This window comes from Enhydra lutris, unplaced genomic scaffold, assembly GCF_002288905.1.
Source record: "Enhydra lutris kenyoni isolate GAN:26980312 unplaced genomic scaffold, ASM228890v2 scaffoldscaffold31, whole genome shotgun sequence".
NCBI lineage: Eukaryota > Metazoa > Chordata > Mammalia > Carnivora > Mustelidae > Enhydra > Enhydra lutris.
The window spans coordinates 12216796-12243016 of NW_019154115.1; the positions used below are offsets into that span (position 1 = coordinate 12216796).

At 37.3% G+C, this 26221-nt stretch overlaps 1 protein-coding gene across 5 annotated transcripts in view; it reads right to left on the reverse strand.

The window, feature by feature from the left end:
* The window catches only part of LOC111153149 (SAFB like transcription modulator), a 45447-nt gene extending 20563 nt beyond the window's left edge, over positions 1-24884 (reverse strand). For 3 of the 5 annotated variants that reach the window (XM_022511950.1, XM_022511951.1, XM_022511949.1), the window contains exons 1-5: positions 24660-24884; positions 23607-23694; positions 12151-12215; positions 9241-9438; positions 8345-8392 (exon numbers count right to left, since the gene is read on the reverse strand). In XM_022511950.1, the coding sequence (XP_022367658.1) occupies positions 8345-8392; positions 9241-9438; positions 12151-12215; positions 23607-23694; positions 24660-24821 (561 nt within the window). In that variant the 5' untranslated portion in view covers positions 24822-24884. The remainder of the gene's footprint in view (positions 1-8344; positions 8393-9240; positions 9439-12150; positions 12216-23606; positions 23695-24659) is intronic. The other 2 variants (XM_022511952.1, XM_022511953.1) reach the window with 2 other exon arrangements.
* Between the last annotated feature and the right edge of the window lie 1337 nt (positions 24885-26221).

The following is a 26221-nucleotide window of genomic DNA, read 5'->3' on the forward strand; positions in this document are numbered from 1 at the left end:
TCAAATGTAAAATGAATTCACTTAAAACTAGATTTTAGTAATAGCACAAAAGCAGTGAGGTTAAACTGTATATAATTTAATAGTATTAATTAGGGACACCTATCACTAACAAATATAGGATATTCCAATCAGAACGAGAGCCCATTTAGAGAAATGTGGCACATGAGCTGGTGGTTGTGGTTTCAGACAAAACAGGAAAATCTATCAGTAATTAGGTCAATTATCAATTGGATTAGTTTCAGTATTCAAAACTAGTTTATATAATCTGAATCTTAAATCAAAGAGTTGCCAAAAGACTGACCTGATTATCTTATGTGACTCAGTTCAAAAGCACAAGGGTGTGCTATGCAAAATACTACGAGAAAGTATACTGTGAATATATACACTTTCAAGGCCTTAAATGCACATTAATAAAACAAACAAAAACCCTTCCAGGCATCTCAGAAGTAAGAGGGGTGACTACAAGAGTAGTTATTTTCAAATTATTTGTTCCTTTTTTTCTGTTGAAAATGAATTCACAGCAGTCACGTATACCCTGATGGTCACTGTAAAAATGGTATTTGCACAACAGGTAATCAAAATCATAACTCATGCTGTTTTAAAAATATGACTGATTTTAATTTTAAAATATGTGGTCTTTTCGCTTAATCTAAAATTAAGCATGTGCTAGCCTGAAAACAGGAATACCTAAAGGTATTTTACCTTTTTCTCTACCCAGCAAATACTGCAAAAACCCCTGAAGGTAGTCAAAGTCACACCAAGAAAAAAAACCCAACATTTTCCCCAAATTAAAGATCATAACAAATAAGCAAATATTCATTTAATCTCAAGAAAGAAAAAAAAGTTAAGGGATGTTTTAATTTATAACTTTTAAAATAAAAGCTGAGTGGCACCTGGGTGGCTCAGTCAATTAAATGTCTGCCTTCAACTCATGTCATGATCCCAGGGTCCTGGGATCGAGCCCCACATCAGGCTCCCTGCTCAATGGCAAGCCTGCTTCTCCCTCTCCTATTCCCCCTGCTTGTGTTTCCCTCTCTCGCTCTCTCTCTGTCAAATAAATGAGTAAAATCTTTAAAAATAAAATAAAATAGGGGCACCTGGGTGGCTCAGTGGGTTAAAGCCTCTGCCTTCGGCTCGGGTCATGATCCCAGGGTCCTGGGATCGAGCCCCACATCGGGCTCTCTGCTCAGCGGGGAGCCTACTTCCTCCTCTCTCTCAGCCTGCCTCTCTGCCTACTTGTAATCTCTGTCTGTCAAATAAATAAATAAACAAAATCTTAAAAAAAATAAAATAAAATAAAATAAAAGCTGAGTAACAGCAGATCATTTTCAGTCAAGGTGGTGTGACGCTACCACATACAAAGCCTTAGAGTGGTGGGTCTCAAACTGAGTGTATCAGAATCCCCTGGAAGGCTTGTTAAAACAGTTTGCTGAGCACCAACCCAGAGTTTCTAATTCAGGTCTGGAAGCAGGGCTTGAGCATCTTCATCTCTAACAAGTTTCCAGGTGATGCTGATGCTGTTGGTCCAAGGACTACACTTTTAACAACTACTGCCTTAGAGAAAGAAGACTTTAAACATTGAACCGTAAACAAAACTTTAAATGGCGTATTTATCTTGCAACACAATTTAAGATTCCAGAAAAGCATGCATTCCTTAAAAATGTCAAATACCTTACCGTACGTTCAAAATTATATCCGATAACCACTTTTCTAAGAAATCATTTTAAAAAGGCTTTTTCAACTTTCAGCTAACATGTAAGTGCCCCCAAATTATGGAATGCCCAACTGTTTTACACACTAAACATGAAGGAAACTAAAAACACTGAAACAACTACGCCACAAGCTTAGGAAGTAAGAGTCCAAAACCAAGTAGATTACTGATTTATAATAGCAAAGTGAATTGTATTATCACGTAAGTCCATTATATTATGTTCTAATAACCTCTTTACTGTTGTTCTGTTGAACCAGAATTTAGTTTTAGTCATTGTTTCTAATCTGCGACATCTGGAAAGGAAAGAAAAATGCTTTCACTTCGGTAGAGTGACAGACAATGGCAGCAAAGAAAGGATGAAACTGTCGATTTATCTTTTTCTTCCCAATTCTTTTAGTTTAGTAATTTGTCTTTTGGCGGGGGGAAACAAACTGGAATATCTTAACTTTTACTCAGGACAACAAATGAACTTAAAGAATGCAACTTGCCGCTTCTTTATCTACCAACAGCACACAACTTCCCAGTTATTCTTTTAGAGTTACGATATTGACAGGTTCAAGAAAAAAAATGGCCAAATTATCTCCTGTTTTAAAATGTAAAAAAATTTAAATACTGAGACGTAAAAAAACGAAATCCTTTTTGCTGTAATTCTACCAATTAGAAATGTTATTTCCTGCTGCTAAAATAACTGGTAAGGTTTGCCTTACTTTGCTGAAGAGCTTTTAAATATTTATCCTAATTACTCAACATGCCTTCCAAAGGGGCTCGTAACATATTAGTTTCTCAAATTAAAGGTAACACTAGTTTTACTACATATACTTAAATGCCCCGAGAAGAGTCTGGCCCAGCTTCTGGAAAATAAAACCAACTACGGCTGGGGGTAAACCATAGAAACCACTAGGGTTAGTAGAAAAGACGAGCCACAGATCAGTGGAGGCTTTGCGGTGCAGTATGCGGACACAAAGCACTACTAAAGTCAAACCTTTTGACCTAAGCAAGCCTAAAAGTCCTCGTAGTAAGGAAACAAAACAAGAAATACAACAAAGACAATGGGAGGCTTTTCCCATCTAAATGGTACAAACGATATGCATCTTATCTGAAAATAATTTTCCTCCACTGAAAACAGGTTTTTTTTTTTTTTGGAATGAAAAATATAGTAAATCAGTAACAACAATGTAAAGCATTCCCTTATATTAACTAGTTTTTGAGTTTATCTTGAAAAAAATGTAACATTTCACATATAAAAATGAAGAAATGCTTTCCGAAAGGTAGGAATTCATGCTGTGTATCTTTGTAGCAGGATCTACAACCCTTAGTCAAATGCCAAAAGTCACATACAAAGCTTCTCTATTTTTATTTCACCCTAGGAACAGCAATGATGAGACAAAGATGAGCAAAGGGCTTATTTTTCAGTTAATGAAGTGTTTACTATATATATAGTAAGTATACACATACACACGTGTATATTCTATGTGTATATATATATGTATATATACACACTCATTTTACCTTCCCCTAGGTTAAACTTGTGAGACATGTAACATATATGTACTACATAAGAAGACCTCCTCTGGAAAGCCTCCTTTCCCCTGATTGTATATAAACACTATATTCAGCCTGATTTAAAAGAAACCTTCAAAATAACCTTAAACCACCAACTGCCCGCTATCTATCTGGCAGTAAGCTAAAGGTTATAGGAAATACAAAATAAGTACTCAAATAAGTACTCAAAATAAGCACATGATAAGTACTCAATAAACACTTGTTGAATGATTTTACTGAATAAATGTAGTGTGAGACACTATTATTTTTAGATGGAAGGAATGAACGAACTGCTCAGTTCCATGTATGTAACAGGCTTAACTGCAGCACTGTGTAAGTACAGTGAATTCGGAAAACAACATTTACTAGCGTGCAGTTATTTAGTGAAAAGAACACCAAACTAGACATCCTAAGATCTGGGTATTTATCCTATCTTTACCACTGAAACAGTTTTACTCCGTGGTATTGTCATCCATCTAGCTAAATTTTATCCATAAAAGAGAGATAACCTATGACCAATACAGAATACAAGTAATTACATAAGATAATGGATGTAAAAAGTTCTCTGTAAACCATAAGGCACTACATAAGAGATATTAAAGAAAGTTTTATGAAGGAGATACAGATAAATCTGGCTTTCAAAGTACACAGACTTTAGGGCACCTGGGTAGCTCAGTGGATTAAGCTGCTGCCTTCGGCTCAGGTCATGATCTCAGGGTCCTGGGATTGAGTCCCGCATCGGGCTCTCTACTCAGCAGGGAGCCTGCTTCCCTCTCTCTCTCTCTCTCTCTCTGCCTGCCTCTCTGTCTACTTGTGATCTCTCTCTGTCAAATAAATAAATAAAATCTTAAAAAAAAAAAAGTACATAGACTTTATATGACAAAAAAACAGGTATCAAATTAGTGAAACATTAAGGGCAAGGGCAAATAGAAAGAGGAATATACATGGTGTGATCACAGAAGACTGAAAAGACTGAGGTTAGAGGAAATTTTTAAGAATTAAAGCACTAAAAAAAAAAAAAAATTAAAGCACTAGGGGCGCCTGGGTGGCTCAGTGGGTTAAGCCGCTGCCTTCGGCTCAGGTCATGGTCTCAGAGTCCTGGGATCGAGCCCCGCATCGGGCTCTCTGCTCAGCAGGGAGCCTGCTTCCTCCTCTCTCTCTGCCTGCCTCTCTGCCTGCTTATGATCTCTCTGTCAAATAAATAAATAAAATCTTTAAAAAAAATTAAAAAAAGAATTAAAGCACTAGCAAACATAAACGTTTTGAGAAAAATTTCCCCCAAATTCTCAAGTAATGGGTATCTTCAAACTAATACACAAATATCACAAATAATCAGACTGCATATGTACTAAGTGCCAGATCTATGACCAATCCCAACATCAATCCAGCAGGCAGAAATTACTATGTTTATTTTACAGACATAGAAACTAAGAGAATCTGCCCAAATTCATAAATTATTATAGGTAACTAATACAAGCACAATTTGAACCAAATTTTATGTAGTAAAACAGGCTAACACTTAAAGGCCAAATATTTAAAATCCAAGTAAGCCTGAAAACTGGCCTGAGTGAAGGGACTTTTTGAATGCATTTTTCTCATAGCTTGATTTGGAAACCATGTACATATTGTAAACAGTTATAAAATCAGATTTAATTTTCCAGCTATTCTGAATTATATACTCACAAAAAGTCACAGATCCAATTTCTTTAAAACCAATACTTTAATTATTGAAAATTAAATGAAACAAGTCAACCTAAATATGTATGAGTTGGTGATGTAAGCATAGAGAGCAGAACTAGTCTAAAAGGTAGTTAATTGTTCATTCCCAGAAGGATCCATCTTTAGGACAGATATAACGGGAAAAAAATCTTAAATTATTTTCAGTAATCTTTTTGGTAGTGGTGTTGGTATTAAGTTTCTTAGACTGTTGTATGTGTACTGTAAGACAAAGAAAATGATTGACTTAGAAGTATCCCTATGACCTCAAAATCTATTTAACTTAAAAGCAAAACCAAACCAAAAACCACACACATTCACTAGCACTGTACATTGAAAGAAAAGGCCTAAAAAACAAGAAAACCCAGTAGCAATGAACACCCCTACTACTGAGACTAGGTTCTTGAGAACCACTTACAACTAAAAGGAAAAAATGGGTACTTAGGTCTAGAGAAGAAAAAGGAACATCCTTACCTAGGAGAAAGCAATCAAAGACTACTAGGATCATGCTGAAATGAAGAGGCTCTCACAAGCTACAGATGGGGCAATTTGAACATTGAACAACAACTATAATGGACTTACACACATAACTACCTTTAAATCCATAAATTCAAAATGAAACTGAGAAAAAAAGGAAAAATTAAAAACTCAGTAGTCACTGTTAAAGATGGTAATGAACTGGCTCATTATTCCAAAAATTGGTAAATAAAAGGAAAAGCATCAGGCTTAAATATATATGCTGCCTTTCCTTTGTAAATGGCACCACTGAGTAACCAAATAGTATGAGATATTTCTATTTCTAGGATCATTCCTAATAAATAAGGAAGAAATGACAGAATTAGAATATCACTACTTTGATCCAAGAGCTATAGATCATCAATGATCGGTACCATCATCAAGTATAACTAGACATTATGTGCAGCCAAATGGAAAAACATGACACTATCTATGAAGTAGTGGGTATGTTGGGGTAGGGGTGGGGTACCCTGCACTGGATAGCAAGCCTCTACATCCCACACCCAACTTACCAATTTATAGAGAACACAGTAAACAAAGAATCATGTTGAATGACTCCACAGAAATGTAATCAGCAAAAATCTAGACTCCGGAAACCCTACAAGCAGGGATAGGCAAACTACACTAGATGCCTCTATTTGTAAATATTTTTACTGAAACAGCCATATCCATTCATTTATCCCGTTCATTTACCCACTGTGTCTGTTTTCACAAAACAATGGAAGAGTTGAATAGTTAAAACATAGATCATATGGCCCACAACAGCTAAAATATTTTCTACCTAGTCCCATTAAGAACACCAAACACCCCTGGCTCTACAGAATACACAACTCAATTTCTTCACCTACTGATCTTTTAAAAGAGGTCTAATGAACATTTCAATCAACCACAATGGGTACATCTTATTTGCATCTGGATTCAAACAAAACCTGTAAAAACAAAAAGCAAAACAAAAACTACACACAATTGAACATTTGAATACTAATTATATATTTAATGACACTAAAATCTTATATTAGGAGTAATAATGTAAAAAAACACATTTCTTTTTTAGAGAAACATCATGAAATTTTTAAAGCAAAATACGACGTCCAGGATTTGTTCCAATAAACAAATGGAAAAGTGAATGGAACTATAAATGAAACAAGACTGTCCATGAGTTTTTACAGCTAAAGCTGGGTGATGGTTACACTCTATGTATTACACTCTATTATTTAATGCCCACAGTAAGACAATATATTCTCTAAGCATGTTTAGAAGCATTAGAACATGATGAAATGTAGATACATTTACATATGTTGCTAGATGTTCCACTCTGCATTATTTAGAAGGAGAAAAAAGTTCGTTTTACTTAAAGAAAACTTCTCTGAAGATGTAACCTCCCTATCTTTTGATACAATCAGGAGATACTTGCCTCTTGATGAGAAGAGTACTCTTCTTTCATTATCAGGATAGAAAGGGAGAAAGGCCATCTTCAGGCCATAAAAATTTATTAAAATTAGAAAAAGGTATTCATTCCTTAAGATACTTCCATCTGTTAAATTTTCATAATACATACATAGTTTATTATGAGAATGGGGACCCTTAGATATGATTGGTGCCTTTACACAACTTACAACCTGTACAACTTCAGGAGTGGCCCTTAGTGGAAATGAACAAGCTAGCTACTAAAGAATATGAAGAGCTCAATCAACTCTACCTTTCTGCAAATTTGTAATGTAGAAAAGGTACCCCCCCAAATTTGAGAAAGTTAATTTTCCTCACCTAATATTTACCACTCAGAAATGAACTTATGCATAGCTAGTACATGGACCAAATCTACAGACTTTCACAGTCCTAACATTTCCTTCCTGAATATTCTCAATTATCAGACACATTTCTCCCAGAAATGCAGTTTCTCCCCCACTGCAATAAATGCAGAGAGCCAAGATACAACCTAACCAGCATTTGTGGCTCACCATCATTTCAAAGGCAAGAGAGCTGCAGGAAAGAAGGCGTGCCTGACCAGAGGTAATCAGCTAAGCAGTGCTAAATATGAACCCCACTACATACTCTTCTAGCAAATATTAACTAAGGAAATAATAGACCTGATTACTATTTTTTCTAAATCTGAGAAACAGAGGAAACTCCGATCTCTACTTCAAAGCATACTATTTAAAGAAGATACATGAACAAGGCTTCTGGAGTCTAGATATGAGAAAAGAAAAAGATAAGCTAAAAAGAAAACATTGTTGCAACTGAGCTATATAAATGTGTTTATAACCCCTATAAACCATGCTCTAAAATATACGTTATATAAATCATATATACCAAAAAAACACAACACGCAATAGAAGTGCACTCCTTTTCTACACACACACACACACACACACACACACATCCCCCGAGTAAATCTCTAGAACAGAGATTTTTACCATTTTTACACTATGCCCATCCTAGGTGTTAAATTAGCAAAATCTTAAATAAAGCTTTGAAAAGGATATTAGTAGATTTAAATGATTAACTTCATAGCAAAGTAACAGGAAAAAAAAAATCAAGGAGAGTGCAGACTTCTCAAAAGACTGGTAACCAGAGTTGTTTTTGTTTCTTTTCTTTTTTTTTTTTTAAACAGAAAGGATGGACTATTTTTATTTTTCTTCTGAAAATGGTAGGAACTTTGTTATAATATCTTCCAATTACCTTTGTGGCAACAGAAATTTCAGCTGCCAATTTTAACTATTTCGTATATACCACATAAATAATTCAGTATTAAGTTTAAGGCAGTTTTATGAATTAGAGGATTTTGAAGTCAAAATAAGATTCCTTTTCCAAGCCCTTCCACCCACAATATCGTATTCATAGGACTAAATATAAACTTACTTGGGCTGTTAGAAAGGTATCATCTTCACCTTCTTGAGCTTCAATTTCCTAAGTAAAAGGGTATACAATAGCTTTGCTTTACAAAATATCTGGGTAACGTGAGAATGCTTCTATGATCTACCCAATTATCACTTGCCTTGTGTTCTGCCATGTCTAAGATACCATGTGTACTAAGTCAATGCTTAATAATGTAGACTATATTTTTTATGCCAACATAAAAATAGTCACATTGATAGAGAATTAGAAAAATCTCGAGCCCTTCACTTATTAAGCTAGGTAGAACGGAAGTATTCTAAGCATGAACATTAACAGCACTGACTCCCTCCATAATCCACTGGTTTTCTTAAGACATACTAACATATTTCAAAGCAGGACAAATGGTCTCTTTCAATCAAAGAAAGTATTTTTTTTTAATTATATGTCTTTAAATTAAACTGTCCTAAGTAATTCCCCACCCTTGATAATAACCAAAGAAATGCAAGTTAATCTTTTAGCTCTACTAAAGTAGCAACGGATAAAAAGCTACCATCCAGTAGTGTTGGCAAGATCAGTGACTGATACACTCATCCATAGTGGAAGAGAAAACAACTTCAATGTAAATGTCCCAAATCAAAGGAGTGGCTACTCAGTCTAGTAAGTTACTGTATAACACAAGCATTATGAAGTTATCATGGTATGTCATATAGAACAAATAGCAATTAAAGGCATGATAACTACTATGTACAAATATATACCAATGTGGAAGATAATAAGCCAAAATTTAAAAGCTAGCAGGATTCCAGGTGATTTATAAATTCAAAATTTTCTGAAAATTCTGAGACTTCCACATGGAACTAGAAAAAATACTTTTATTACTTAATTTATCTGTTCACATTTAAAAAAAACTGTCCAAAGACCTGACTTTCGATGTCCTCTTTTTCTATATCTTCTATTGCTTCTGCCTCTATTAATTCATGAGTTCTCTTGTTCTCTTCTGCAGAAAGTGACTCCTTGGAATGTACAGTTTCTTCTTCATTTTCACCAAATTCTTCAGAGTCCTTTAGTTCATCATTTCCATCTTGTTCATGTGCCTCTTGATTCTCCAATTCACAGTCCTTTTAATGGTAAGAAAATTTGGTACAGCTAGAGGGAAAGCAGTGCAGGCTATCCACCAAGCGTTTCTGGTAATTTACATGTCTACCTGTTTTAAATTTTATCATATTTTGACATTATTCCCAAAGTCAAAGTTCAATCATTTGACCTTACATATTAACTGTGTCTTTAAAAATAGAGGGAGTCAAATTCCAAAGTCACTGAACCATGCATCTAAGTTCCCAAACCTCTCACACTGAGAATCGCACTAACTGGATTGTTACTAGAGATGCTCTCAAGTTCCGGTTATTTAATATTTACCAAATCACATCCCAGGAACTTTCCTAGAAGATAAAGCTTCACAGAAATGACTTGATTTCTCCATGTGCCATAGTTTGATTTAACTTCAAAAACTCTGTGAATCTTACATATTATAACAAGGTTTATTTCTAATTAATAAGGCACCCCAACTGTTACATTCTGTTCTTGAAAAAAAAAAAAAAAAAAAAAGCAAATCATTAATGTATTTGTTTTGAAATCTATCACTGTGCCACAATCTCAGTTAGGCAGGGGAACACAGGTTGGGATTGTCTTGGTGAAGGAATTCTGTTTGCCCTTCAAAGTTTATCAACACACAGTACTTCAGCAGAAACAAAGAAAAGCAGCAGTCTAATTAGTTTCCTCTTTACTGCAAAGAAAGGGTTGAAAGCAATGAACACTCTTCCCCTTTCCCTGTTCTTACGGTAAATGTAACAGATTTAAGAAAAGGCTTCGGGATTAAAAGGGGAAAAGGGCAGGGGCATAGGACTATTAATCATTCAAAACTGAACTGCAGTTGAGGAAACAGAAATTTCTAGGGAGGCGGGCAAAGGAAAGGAATAGGATTGTATTGTGAGTGTGAAGTACTTGGGAGCAGGGCACATCTCTGGAGGGAAGGTTTAACCAACCTCACCACGTATGAGTAAGGGAACACGGGAGGTTGCAGAGTAGGGGACTGTATAACAATAGTAAATGCAACCAAAAAAAAAAAAAAGAAAAAAAAAAAAGAAAAGAAAGCAACCAAGGGAAATCACCCAGGGAACTTCATCTACAAAGTGCTAACTCCAACCATTCTCCTCTTTTCATCTATAAACGAAAGCAATTACTATACTATTAACATCTAGGCAATAGGTGGTATTTACTCACCACTACTGTATAAATTCTAGAATTACTAATACTGAGAGATAAGTATATTCACTTAATTTCTACCAAATACGTCACGCATGCCGGTACTCCCAAAGCAAAAAAGGAAGTACAAAGAAATTGAAGATTTATTTAAATCGGACTTTTTTTTTTTTTTAAAGCTCCTTTGTTCTTCCAGACATTATGACCAGGTTCATTTAATAATAACACAAAGGTATCTTTTGCAGCACACGTAAGAGAAAATACTATTATGCGAAATAGAAGTATGTATCTCCTAACATTTCAAATGAATGTAAGATTTTTATGAACTGAAGAGCTAAAAGTTAAGACATTTGAAAATTAAAAATTTTTACTAAGTCACAATGTTTTTCCAGCTTACGGATAATTTTTGCTTACTCCTAACACTCACTAGTGAAGACATCTGGAGAAAATAAGAGCAAAGGAACAAACCTAAAGGAAGAGGTATCACAAGGATAACCGAATACAGAGACCAGAGTGCTCCGAAACGCTCAAACAAAAACTGATTACGGACATGCAATCATCAGTTTCAATGGCTCCCTGGGCAAGTATTTCCTAAAATTATCTGATTTCAGGGTTAAATTCTCAACCACATGTTTCGTTCTCTCTATGCATATGTACCCTCAAAGTGCAAGGTGCAAAGTGTGGGAAGTGTGATACACTCTGTGCTCTCTGTGTGCATGTGACGTGGGGAGGGTAGAGAGTTAAGCAGCAGGTGAGATGGCCAGGTGAATGGACAGGAGCTGACTTCATGGTAGAGCACACAGACATCCAGAGATGTTACGACCATATGGACTAAGTGTATACAGAAAACAGAATATATGGGGTATAAATGGATATAATTTAGGAGGAACTGTGCTCATTAAATAATTCCTGCAAATGCCATACTACTTAAGACCTAATGATCAGTAAGTAGCAGATCCCCAAAAACCCAAAAACAAAAGAACCCAAAAAAACAAAAAAACCTGTGATTAAAAATAACTTCTGGAACTGCCACGGCTGCAATTAAAACTGTACACATTACTTTTCTGGCTGGTCGGTTTTGAAATACATTAATTCTTAGCCAAAAAAGACCTGGGTTAAATTTATCTTTAAAGGGCAAAACAAATTTCTTAATTTGCTCTTTACTAAGTAGCAACACATAAGCAATCTTCTATCTCCATTTTAAAGACTACCTTAATCTAAGTTCAGTGTATTTTACACAAAAGCTAAATGTAATAGGCAGATGAAAATAAACTATCAATACCCTTAGTGCAGTAACTTGTCCAGGAACTAACATATCATTTGTCCTGCAGCTGTTCCTCTGGCCCCTATGTCGGACTTCTACTTCCAGGCCTGGACCAATATTACTTTTAGCTCTCTGTCTCATGTAACTAAAGACAAAGTCATTTATTATATTTCTCAGCTATGATGAGATTGACAATACTACATTAAGTCTCTATTTTACCTTCGTACTTCAGGATCTATTATTCAAGTAAAATGCATGAATTCATCATGCAAAATAAACGTCTTAACCTGAGTAATTAACACTTTACCTTGACAAAAGCATCATCTTCCACAGAAGCATCTCCACTCAACTCATCTGCTTCCTGTTTTTTACCTGCGAAAGAAGGAAAATGGGCTAACAACCAGTATTTTATTACTTTAAAAGTAAAAAACATTCAGAAGAGTTGACCCCACATATCAATCACTCTCTACTCCCAAATCATCTGACAAAACTAATGCAAACTCCTTATAAACCACCTGCTCATAGCTGTCCCAAACAAAAAAAAGCTTTATTAAGAACATCATGCTGCCTCACTAAATAAACTACACAAATCATCCTAATATAAACCCATCGTCTTAACTGACTTGATATATATAATACAATGTTCTTTATGCCACTCAAATTCTCTTATCTTCAACCCTTCCAGAAGTAGCAGCCTATTTCAGTGGTGTTCTGAGTCTATCACCAGATGTCTCACAGCTAAGTCAGATGTAAGACAGCTCCTGTCCCCCACAAAGTTGTCCCTAAGTGCTACTCTTCAACAAGCTTTCTCTGAAATAAAATCCTCATGCTTCAATCTACACCGTACAGTCCATCAGCTGATTCTATATTGCCTCGTACTCTCAAATAAATCTTGCTTCACCATTTAGAAAAGAAAATTCCTTAAGTACAAGTGACTGCTTTTAATGCTTATTTTGTATTTCTCCAAAGGCCTAACTATAAATGGGGCTCGGCACTTAACAAAATGACTGATTTAACAGACTTAAGGCAAGAAGAATACTTCAGACTGAAAACTGTTAATAGCCTCCAGACAGACTACAGGCCTTCCCCACCCAACTCGCATCTTCAAACTTTACAAATCGGTGGTTGGGACTTCAAAAATGCTTTCCACGGTTAAAGAAATACATATTTTCCACAGAGCCAATGCTAAAAGTTTATGTTTTGGGGCTACTTCACAAAAACCTACTGAACAAACCATGCATCAGAAATGTTGTAAAGGGGTGCCTGGGCGGCTCAGTGGGTTAAAGCCTCTGCCTTCAGCTCAGGTCATGATCCCAGGGTCCTGGGATCGAGCCCCACCTCGGGCTGTCTGCTCAGCGGGGAGCCTGCTTCCTCCTCTCTCTCTGCCTGCTTCTCTGCCTACTTGTGATCTCTGTCTGTCAAATAAATAAATAAAATCTTAAAAAAAAAAAAAGAAGAAGAAATGCTGTAAAAAGCACAGCTGCCAAAACTTTAGTATTGATGATTTTTTAATTCGTTTATTTTGAAATGTGAATGGATGTTCTTTCCTGAGCCCAACTAATCATCAACTTTCCCCTTTGTCTTAAACAGGGACTGCCATGTACCTATCTCAAGCTTCTGTGACTCTCACGGTAGAGAGTTTAAGTTTAAGGTGGCTGTTAAAAAAAAAGTCAGTGTACCTCCCTTTTCTGAGTCTCAACAGCCTCTATCTTCCATGTGCTCCTAATTCGAAACCCCTTCCTTGAAGGAGAAATAAAAAGGCAACAAGATTCTAATCCTTCCAGGTATGTGAAAAAGATCAAGCCTAAAAGTGGAGTTTTGTTCTTTTTTTTTTTTTTTTTTAAATTCACTGAGGTAAAAGAGGGGTTGTCCCAGTCTCTCAACGGTTTACATAAATCAAAAGAGAAAGTGTGGAGTTTGTGTGGCATTTGGTTCCTATTTAGAATGCTGGTGTATTTTTTTAGGGAAAATAGAAATTAGAAGTTACTACAAGGGACAACTAACAGAGTCTGCTGGTCAGAAAGCATTTATTACTATATTAAAAAAAAAAAAAAAAAAAAAGTGAAGTTGTTCCTTCCCGGAAAACAGTATCAGATGAAAAAGAGCTCACTAAATTCTTCCATCACATTTAGAGGAAATTCCATGTTATAAAAACTTAAAGATGCTTCTTCATGGGAGAAATAAATTTTTTAAAAATATAAGACCCCAAAACACACCACCAAGTAATCTACAGAGTAGAGCTTTGGGGGGAATTCTTTTTTTTTTTTTTTTTTTAAAGATTTTATTTATTTATTTGACAGAGAGAGATCACAAGCAGGCAGAGAGGCAGTCAGAGAGAGAGGAGGAAGCAGGCTCCCTGCTGAGCAAAGAGCCCGATGCGGGGCTCGATCCCAGGACCCTGAGATCATGACCCGAGCCGAAGGCAGCGGCCTAACCCACTGAGCCACCCAGGCGCCCCTTTGGGGGGAATTCTTTCAGAACATTTGCAAACAGTATTTACTCCTTAAATTTGCAAAGCATTAAAAAAAAAAAAAAAGTTCAATTGATTTTCCCAAGCACCCTATGGTACTTGAGGTAGGTAATCAAAATCTTAGGAAAGAGAAAATGAGCCGGAGAAGTTAAGTAGCTTGCCCAAAGTTAGTAAATGGCGTTGTCAGAACTGGAAGCCAAGGCTTCTCATTTCCAATTCAAAGTTCTTTCCACTACATCCTATGACCTACTTAAAAGACATTATCCTAGTAAGGCGTGGTTCATTAACTCAGTTTAAAGATACTATCTTTGAAATGGCAGCCTTCAGGGGCACCTGGGTGGCTCAGTGGTTTAAAGCCTCTGCCTTCGGCTCAGGTCATGATCCCTGGGATCGAGCCCTGCATCGGGCTCTCTGCTTGGTGGGGGGCCTGCTTCCTCCTCTCTCTCCCTGTCTGCTTCTCTGCCTACTTGTGATCCCTCTCTGTCAAATAAATAAATAAAATCTTTAAAAAAAAAAAAAAAGAAATGGCAGCCTTCAGCATTAATGACAAACCTCATATGCTTTGCACACTCCTGGTGAATTTCACTTGCCTTAGTTTACTTAAAGGAAAACCAAACTGCACCACGGCAACAAAACGAACACTGGCAGTCACTATCACCGCTTAACTGGCTTCCATGGTCCAAGCACTAGGATAAACGTTTTCTATACAGTAATGTATTTATTTAATTTATTCTCCTAACTACTCTGAAACTATTACCCCCATTCTATAAAAAAGGGAACTGTTGCTCAAAAGCTAATCAGATTACAAAGCTAGTGAAGGCAGTGCTTCAGTTTATTTTTTTATTTTTATTTTTTAAAGATTTTATTTACTTATCTTTATTTTTTAAAGACTTATTTGTGGGGCGCCTGGGTGGCTCAGTGGGATAAAGCCTCTGCCTTCGGCTCAGGTCATGATCTCAGGGTCCTGGGATCGAGCCCCGCATCAGGCTCTTTGCTCAGCAGGGAGCCTGCTTCCCCCTTCTCTCTGCCTGCCTCTCTGCCTACTTGTGATCTCTCTGTCAAATGGATTAATAAAATCTTTAACAAAAAAAAAAAATAAATAAAAAAATAAAGACTTATTTGTCAGAGAAAGTGAGAGGAGAGAGTGCATGCGCAGGCACAAGCAGTAGGAGTGGCAAGCAGAAGGAAAAAGCAGGCTCCCTGCTGAGTAAGAAGCCTGTCTGGGGACTCCATCCTAGCACCCTAGGATCAGAGTCAAAGACAGATGCTTAACGGACTGAGCCACCCAGGCATCCCAACAGTGCTTCAATTTAAACCCAGGCCTATTCCCACCTTTCGAAACCTACAAAGCCATTAGATCTGTGAGTGGCTACAATGTGCCAGCTGTTAATGCTATCTCTTTCAATGTAAAAAGAGGCTCCAAAAGTCACACCCACAAAATGTTTAAAGGTAAGCCTCCAAGATTATGTAACCTGTCCCATGACAACAGGCCATAAGAGGCAGAAGTGCACAAAAAGGCCCAACTTTGCTATGCCTTACTGTTATAAACAGCTGTACCACACAAAAGCACTAGACATTTATCAGCTTATAAACATAAAAACCATGAGGACAAAATTTTCAAACATATAGTGATGAAACTGTAATAATAATTTGATATGTTTAAGAAAAATGAAATTTTACCCTCTTCGAAAACTGATCTTTAAATTTTGAAACAGTATAAGAAAATTCTGATTGGTGTCTCAGGAATGAGCTGACACCATTTTTTATTCTGTACATTTAGAATGAAGTCATGAACTTTATAAAGACATCTTTGATCATTCCAAAAACAAACAAACAAGCAAAAAACCCCTGAAATTTTACACTCTAGCTTTATACTGCTTTCATAATCTGTAACTTGGGGCTTACTTAGCACATGCTGAAATTAGAAACTATATTATAATATCTTCCTTTATGAAAAAAGGATCATCTTCCCCCATACAAAATATAACTCACATTTTAAAAAGCTCGAATGATTACCATCTAGCCCAGAACCTAGTACGACATTATATAATGAGCAGATAGATTTCCTGACTGATAATGGGAGTATCCCTAGGTTGGATATAACAAGGTCTGGATTTTTCTATTCAGCCCTCACTGGGACAAGAAGAGGTGACATGGCAGTCAAACTAGCACCATGTACAGTCCCAATCTCTCAGTAAAACTGTAAATTCCCAACTTCAATGATGCTAGAGCATCTATGGATTCCTAACTTATGTCACAGATGAGAGATAACTTATAAGAAAAACCAAATCCCCTTTAAATTCCAACAAGCGGGGCGCCTGGGTGGCTCAGTGGGTTAAAGCCTCTTCGGCTCAGGTCATGATCCCAGGGTCCTGGGATCGAGCCCCACATCGGGCTCTCTGCTCAGCAGGGAGCCTGCTTCCCCTCCTTCTCTCTCTGCCTGCCTCTCTGCCTGCTTGTGATCTCTGTCAAATAAATAAATAAAAATCTTAAAAAAATAAAACAATAAAAAAATAAAAATTCCAACAAGCAACAATGACCACCTTCAGCTCTTTTTTGTACAGTCAGTAACCATCTCTATTTCCAGTTCCCATTTATGCCTGTGCTAGCAACATCCCTAGAGAAAATTAATCCGGTAATCTTCAGTCCTTCAAGGACTCAGGCACATGCCACAGAAATGTGTGTTGATGCAAAGGAAAGTGGTATGACTGGGATGAGGGTACTAACTTAAAGTTTAATGTAAGAGAAGCTTCACTTTTTTTTTTTTTTTAAAGCAACGTCTACATCTGGCATCAAGCTTGAACTCACAACCCTGAGATCAAAAGTCGCATGTTCCACCGACTGAACCAGCCAGTCACCCCCAAAGCCTAACTTTAATGCTTTGAGAAACAAAAGTAGAAAATAAACCAAGCAGTAAAGATAGTCTGAATAACAAATACAAATAGAAGCAAAATTAACCTTATCATATTTTAAATTATCACAGTAGTAACACATGGCTATTTTTGAAATTACATAACTTCACATAAAAACACTGCAATATTCTTTGCATGATTTTAGTCTAAAGTAAAATGGCAAAGCAAAATATATACACCAAAGGAAGAGGACGCTAGAAATACTTTCTTAATTATGCAACATAAATGCATACAGGTCCACAAGTATTTAATTTTTAGAATTAAGGATAATTAAGGATAATTCAGAATTTTCAGATTTTAGAGAAGTATGACAGTACATGCATCATGTATCAATCTATATTTCCAGTGGCTCCTGGAACAGGGCCTCTCAATCAATCACAGAAATATTTGTGCAATGAAACATGCATATTCATACCAAATGAGATAAATCAAGACTATGAATACATCAAGACCATAAATAGCTTCATTTTTGCCAACAAACTTAAGAAAAAACTCACAATTTTCAGAATTTTTGTATTTCAGAATTATGAATAAAGGATTCTGGTCATAAATTGGTTTTCTCCTCCAAAGGCAAAGTGGTCCTTCTAAGGATTTGCAATTTTCCTTTTCAAGTTCAGAAATACGTCCAAAACAAAAACAAAACAAAACTCCACTCAATAAGTAGATTTAAAGTAATCTTGCCCCAAAACTTTGTGAGAATAACTGTTCTGCATAAACATTTACAAAGATATAAAATATAGAAAAGTTTAGTCATACAATTGCTGTTTGAAAAGGGGGGGGGGTTCAGAATATAAGCCAAACTGAACAAGAATGTTTCCAGCAACCTCTCCCCAAACGCATAACTGCATGCAGTATCTTAAAATAATCAGACTATGCTTTGTGTTGTCTGCATACAACTGCATACAGTGTTTTAGCATCTCAGTCTATTAAACTATGCTTTACTAATGAAATCTTTCTAAATGACCTTATATGTTGTCTTCAACGCTGCAGTTATCCAACAGATCATTTTATTGTATTTTAAAAAATCTACTGCAGATAAGTCACACTCATTATAATAACTCTAGAAAATACCAACAGCATATTTTTTTTTAATCTGTTAACTTTGTCATCTGAAGATAACCAAATTTGACACACACACACACACAAAATAAATGCACACACGTACACACAAGATTTTAATTTAAAAGGCAGCAAAAATGTAACTCAGTTTTTAATGGGTTATTTTTCCAGTCCATCAATAGAGAGAAAATACTAGCTGACCCAAAGCCTCATTGTCTGAATCAAATAAAGCAATGCGGAAGTTTTTTGGAAAATGTAAATTATACAATACAATTTGCAAACTGAGAGGCAGAAAGAAATGAATGAAAATGATACCAAACTTCAAGCTCTAGTCTAGAGCAGTCAGTGGTTCTTAACTCCACCTGCGTGAGAATCACCTGAGGAACTGTTAGAAAAGAACGAAGTCTGTGTCCCCAACAGAGCAACCAAAACCAAACCTCTGGGGAGGCAGGAGCCTGGTAGCTGTATTTTTAAGAACTCAAATGACTCCACCATAGAGAACTACTAGGACAACTGAGCGTAAGTAACTAAGAGGCTAGAATGAAAAGAAAGTACGAGGAAGATTATTGTTTTCAGCTTCTGCAAACTATAGAAAGTTTCAATTCTCTCTGCCTTTGACAAAACACCATGTATGATGTGAACCTATTTTAGTTGTTGAAAAGGGGGGAAAAAATCTGTAAACATAAATCTTCTATGAGTACATGCATACGTACGTACCCAACTCAGATCAACAGATAACACTTGATAGATTCAGGGTGGTGGAATTACAGGCAATTTCACCTTTTAGTGCCTTTCTGGATTATGAATTTTTTTAAATGAACATATTTCCCACTTATAATCTGGAAAACACTATTATAAAGCCATAATAATAATAATACTATCCCAGGGTACCAGATCTGCCATGTAAGACTACCTTAGGCTGTGGAGTTCAGGATGTGAGTAGTTAATTCCTGAAACCGCACAACCTCGAGGCCCTTTTATATGACATATATGTGAGAACTTTAGCCTAACTGATTAGCCAGGAAATTCCACCCTTATACCTTAAACCATTGTTCAACCTCTTCGATAAAGTCATTTCTGATGCCACCAACTAATAATATCTTTTCCCCTAATTCCTGGACAATTCATACCTCATTTTACATGAGTTTGTGAAAGAGGAGATAGTGAAGCCCTCTGCTCCTAATTCAGGAGGCAGAGAAGGACTAACTTGGGAAAAGTGCACTGTCCTTTAAAGTACTAGAAAAAATTTCCCTACATCGACCCACATCACATCTGACACAATAAAACAGTTGAAAAAGGTACATGAGGGCTTTGATGATAAATATACTCCACCATTTAAACTGCAAAAACAAGCTGCAGGTTTCAACAGCAAAGGCGAAAGGTCTGATTTGGTGATGTGAAAATGAGGCTGGACAGTATTCCAGCAAAAGTTGTAAGGATTTCCAACACAGCAACAAAGAGGTAAGGAATAAAAGGATGTTGCAGTGACTCATAAGTTCTGGGTTCTGGATGCTTTACACATCAGTGCCTAAGGAGGAGCCACCAGTGCCACTGAGAAAGGTACCTCTGGAAGTAACAGACTACTGATCTCTGATATATGCGCTTCCAGCAAAGAAACAGGCAATTAAAACAAGCACCCAAAGAGGTATCTTTAAAAGCAGTTAAGAAAGCCATCATATGGCCCTTAGTATTCATTCAACAAATATTTTTTGAGTACCTATTCCGTGCCTCGCACTGTGCTAGGCATTACAGAGACTAATGTAAACAAAAGGCTGTATGTCCTTATCCTCACAAAGTTTCTAGCCTAGTGGGTATCCAAAAATATTTATGACAATTCTATCCCCAAAGCCCTTCTCAATGCCACAGTTCTGATTAGTTTCCTTAACACCCAAACACACTGCAATTTAAAAAAGAAAAAAAAGGCAAGAATTAAAGTACACTAAAATAATGTATTATGTTAAATGCATTTTATGTGGTTTACTATATCCTTAACAGACACAAATTTCAGAAAGCTTTACACAGTAAACATGTAATTCTTTACATTATCTGAGGTATTTTCCACACAAAATTAGGCATTAGATGTCTGGATAAACCTATAACCCCAAATTAAACTTGTTTCTACAGGAGGAAAATAAAGCAGATTTCATGTAGTGGTTTGAACCCTTGCTAAGCTTGCATGTACTGCACATTAAAACATCAATAGTACTGCATTATATATAATTCTGAATACTATACTGATTAAAGCCACATAAAATAACTTTTGCTGAAGTTTAAAGGTGACTCTAAAGGTTGAAAATCAAAAGAATATGGTATGCCATCGTCAGGTAAAGCAAAAGAATCTTTAAATCTGTAATCTCTAAAACAAGTTAATGAGGAGTTAGCTCTACCTGTTTAACCGCTTTCTTCACAAACACGCCCAAATAATATGACAGTAAATCTCCCTGGTAAAGCTTTCTTCTGTGTTACTTATTAAAAAGTTCATAGCAAAGAAGAGTTGTAAAAAAAAGACTCAGAAGGGACAACCAATACAAGCTACAAACCGTTTCACTGTATTAACCGCATGCAAACAGAATTTATAAACAGTATTAGAACTATAACACTATCAACACTTATTACAAGCACAAACTTGTTTTAAAAATATTCTAAAATATAGTTAAGAATACAGATCCCCTTTCCTCTAATCTGGCTAAACACAAATATTTTAACATAAAATTTTTTAAATACTGACCCTGCATTTATAAGAGAATAAACTTAATATTTCACCTGAGTAATTGATCCACACCCATTAAGCTACTCTCTTGCTTTCTTAATATCATTTAACTTTTACTTGATACCTTAAGATTATCATACGAATTATTCATTTTCCTGACAAGCTATTATATGCTGTATCTTGCTGATGTCTACATGACTACCTCTAAGTAATCCCTTTCTTTGTTCTCTTTTTCTAATAATCTGTCCTAAAGAATATTTATACTGATGGAACACCTATGAGCTTTACAGTTCCTTCTTTGCACATCTATTTTAGTTGAACAGAAAACATTTTTCTTCTGACTCCTGACCATAATCATTAAATTTTAGAACTAAAGGAGTCCTACAGATGATCAAGTAAAAATTTCGGTTTTATAAAAAAGAAACAGATCACTGAAGGAAAGGTGGTATGACCAAGAGGAAGTTATTTTCAAGGTAGAGACTGTTGAGCAAAATAAGATTTGGAATGTAGTAATTCAGCAATTAGACTGAAAAACGGACATCACATTAAAATATTTAATTTCTTGAATCCTTGATTTTAAAACATACTGTTATTTTTAAGTTTCCATAATCAAATTTGATTTTTACTCTTTTTATACTTATTTTTATTATTATTTTTAACATTATTTTAAAACTCAACTTAAAATAATCTTACTCGAATTACACATTAATTCAAACCAGGTTCTTAGACTGGGATTTACATTACGTTCTTTGTAATTCACAGAATTTTCAGAACAATGATAAATGGAATTTAAGGAGTCAAGAGCTACTTATCATGCAAGTCCCAGAATAAGTCTCATGAAGTACTCAGTGATTACATGTTACAACTTCTAACTAAAGACCACAAGACACCTTAATATCAGTGTTATGGAAAAATTAAAGTTCAAGTATCCTAATAATCCATATAAAAGAAAAAAATTAACAAACTGATCATATATATATACATATACACACACACTGTATATATAGAAAATAAAAACTTAAAATTCTACATTGCTAAAAATTATTTCTAAGGGTAAGACAAATGAAGTTGCTAATAACTGAAAAAGAGACACACAAATAAATTAAAAATAGGTGAGAATGCACATGTCAGATGAAGTTTACTTTCAGTGCTAAAATCCATAATCGGCTTGAATAATATGGAACTATGATTAATACGTAGCATTTGTTAAACAATCACAATGTGCTAAATAAACTACATGAATTAAAATCACTATAAGAAATACGGTTAATTCCTGTTTTACTTATTTCCAAAATTTCTATGCTTCATTTTGAAATAACACTGGTTTGTAAGCATAGGCTTCTCAGCACAAGCTTCTCTCAACACAGGGAAATGTATCTCTCAAAGTGATACACTGAGTCAGAGTTACATTAAAAGCCACAGATTTTCAAGATAACTTTGTTATTCCTCTAAACTCCATTTCCACCTCTGTCATTCCCATCCCACCCAGAAAATACTCCTTATCCCTGTTCAGTTTCCTCTGGCACAAAAGGGGGACGCTTGCAAACCTATGAAGACTCAAACAGTGAGATGGCATCAGATCTGCCTGGTCCTAACACCTACAGATTGCTTAAGATCAAATGTTAATATTCCCGTCTTTTCAAGGTTAATCCATTCAATCATTTTACCCTAGTTACAGTCAATCTGGTCCCCAGCAGACAGAGCAGTATTTGGATACTTGGAGCAGTAAGGAGAGTTAGATTTTTAAAAATTCTGCAGCTGTCCATGACACACTCTACCTATTGCAAACAGGTACTAGGACCCAGATACCCACATCATATCCACCCTCTGCCACTGTCCTTATAAGGTGGGAGAAATTTATAATTATTCAAGTCAAAACTTCAATTACCAGAACTTTTTTTTTTTTTTTTTTAAATCTAAGTCCCATTTACAATGTCAAAGTGTTAATTTAAAACCACTTCTCCCTATTCATTAAATCACCATAACCTGGAAATATATTCTGGCTAGTTTAAAAGTTATAAAATTAAAAAATTTTGAACATATCCCTATAACTTTTTTTAAAGCTAATTAATCATGGATTTTTCCCTACCTTGTTAGTATGATTGGTGAAGTCTTTTTGAATTTCACTGAAAATTAGAATGTATAATAGCATAAATGGAAATAAAGTTCACCGAGTCAAACAAAATACTAAACATAAAGGTTATAAAATTTTAATATACTAGAAAAAACAGCAGGAGCCAAGGTGAAAGATTTGGAAGGAATTCCATCAATACTCTGCCAATTGTGGGGCAAGGTAGACATGTATTAAACTGTTATTTTATTCTTCAGGTCTTCACACTATGAAAGAAGAAACATTATGAAACTGGACTTTGTGGTTTTTTTTGGAAGCAATAAAAAACTGGTCTCTTTCAGGTCAGCTTCAGCCAAATCTTAAGGGCTACAAGTTATCCAGAGCCTGGCAACAGGAACTTTTCTTCCTTGACCCAAGAAGGCAGAGTGCCAGAGGGAAATAGCAAAGAGTAGCACTATATAAACAGGGCAAGTGGCACAAGAGCAGAGGCAAGTTATATAACCAAAATATATTTTAAAATATGTTCATAACTCGTAACAACCTTTGCCTTTGGTTGGTTTCTTGTTTGGAGTATCAGTTGAAACAGTTAATTCAATATTATCTGGATCGCCTCCTTCCTCTTCAATAGCCTACATTAGAAAGAGAAGTTAATATGCTACACAATCTATCTAAACTTATTTTATAAAAACGAAAAAAAAATTAGCAAACCTCAAGCCTCAAGACATTAGAATTGCCAGTCATTTCATAAACGGACTTCAAAAAGAGCAATTCAACTACACGAGTAAGAGAAACTTTCACGGGGAATATCATTAGGTATCAAAATCACAAGGAGTTTTAAATTCTACCGAGTCGAAATAATTAAATATCACATGTTATCATACTGAACAAAAGTCTAAATATTCTCAATTGCAGAAAAGTTGCTATGAAAGTTAATAACTAAAAAGAGTTTTCCTAATTTCTAGAATGCAAACTTATTTCTCCTCTACTACAATTCCAACGCTCACTCAAATAAACCAGAAAGATAATCAGGGATGAAAAAGCAGATTACTGCTCTGATGCAAAAACTGAAAACCCAGCGGAAAACAAACCCTCTCTCTCACCCACCCCTCAACTCCCACTACCAATTCCCCCCCAAGATGGGGAGGAAACGGTTGGGCACAATTAAACGGTAACTTCACAGAAGTCACCAAAGTAACCAGTCCCTCCGAGGCCAAGAAATGCACGCGCTCACCACCGCTAAAGACTGGGGACCAAGCACCTCCCGGGTCTCCACGATCGCCCTTGGGAGGCCGCGCCGGCCGTCGACAGCCCTCGCAGCCTGGCGGGGACGTCCCGGGGGAGGCAGGGGCGCGCTCGGCTGCGACGGGCGGCTCGCGGGCCCCTCGCGGGCCCCTCGCAGGCCCAGCCAGGCTCGCGGGGGCGGGGGCGCCGCGGGAGGGCCCTCACCCTGCTCGCGCGGGCGGGCGCCGCCCGGGGCCTCCCCACGGCGCAGCCCCGCGGGCCCCGGCGGCTGCGGGCGGCCCGGAGCTGCGGCGGAAGTGGGGGCTCCGAGGCGCGGCCTAAGCTCCCATTCCCGGACCTCGCCGGGCCTCACCTGCTTGAGTCGGGAAACGAGCACAGTCTTCACTCCGGTGATGTCTAAGTTCCGCCGCTTCAGCTCGGACTTGAGATCGATGACCCGCAGATCAGTAATCTTTTTACCTTCCGCCTGACCCGAGGCGGCCGAGGCTGCCACAGCACCGGTAGCGGCAGCCATTTTAGAAGAGCAGCGCGCTGCCGAGGCAGCGAGTAGGCTGCAGGGCGGCGGCAGCAGCGCCAACTTCGACCCAGGCCTCGGCGGCCGCCGGCGCCGCGCAGCGCTGCGCACAATGAGCCGCTGGCCCCGCCCCCTGTCCGCCACCCCAGCGCAACCTGCAGCCGCAGCCAGCACCCGGATGACGGGCGCGCGTGCGCACTGGCGCGGGCGACGGCGGCCCGGCGCGCTCCGCGGAGCGGGCCGCGGCCACCTGGGCGGCGCGACCCCTTGCGTGGGCTGGAGGTCAGGCACGTCCAACCGCACCAACGTCCGGCGCGCCGCCGTTCTCTCGTCGCTTCGTTAGCCATTTTCTGGCAGCGTCTGGAGTCTTGAGCAACAAAAGTGTCAGGCACTTCATGGCATGGATAGTTCGAGTGTTACTCAACACAAACCCAGGGGCGTGTGCGCGCCCTGAACCTCTTCCAGGGAGATACTTTATCACTCCTGCTGAATAATCGAAAAAATGTGGCCAGTGTGCACTAACGAATTAGGTTCCCCGAGTTGCAATCAAAAGGCCAGAAAGAAACCGTACAGCAGTTTTAGAAAATAAAAAATATAAAGGGTTCTAAGGGTTATAAGACTATAAAGGGCTGGCCTGGGTGCCAGATCCCACTAGCTGGCTCCCTTCAGCTCAGGGAGGCTTAGTTTATCCCAGGCTGTCCCCGCTCGCTGGAAAAACAGGACAACTTCCCCTCCGCCTTGGCCTCAGTTTGCCAACCCTTCCGGTGGACCTGAGGGCGCAACACGAAATTGATCGCTGAATGAGGAAGTTCATAAGTACTTGTTACCGTTCTCATACATTGTGTTCACTGTTTTGCGGGGGGATCCCAAGAGCAATCACCGTCTTCTTAGGAAGGACCGGCCTGTGCAAGTGAGTACCTGTTCGTAACTTTAGTCAGCATTACTAACAAAGCGTAAGCATTTATAGAATAAAACTATTCTATAAATTCCCTACACTTATTATGACGCACAATTAATTAGACTGTCATTTTCTGGTTTCTAAAATTTAAATTGATGAGTTCTGTCTCCTTTTATGTTTTTTTTTTTTCTGGTTGCCTAATTAGATCAGAAGAAGAAAAACTGACATAATGAAATAATACTTGACATTCGGGTAGTTCTTTACAGTTTATAATGCGCTTTGACATGCAATAACCCTCTTAATCCTTCTGAACTCTGTGGGGTAAATCTATGCGAGGCTTAGAGAGATTAAATGGCTTGTGCATGTTCACATAGCTGGTATGTGGCAGAACCGGTGCTGAAATCCAGGTCTCCTGATTCCAAGTCCAGTTCTGTGTCTACTACAACTTGATTCACAGTCATAGAATTTTAGAATTCAAAGGATCTTTAGAAACCTGGCACAG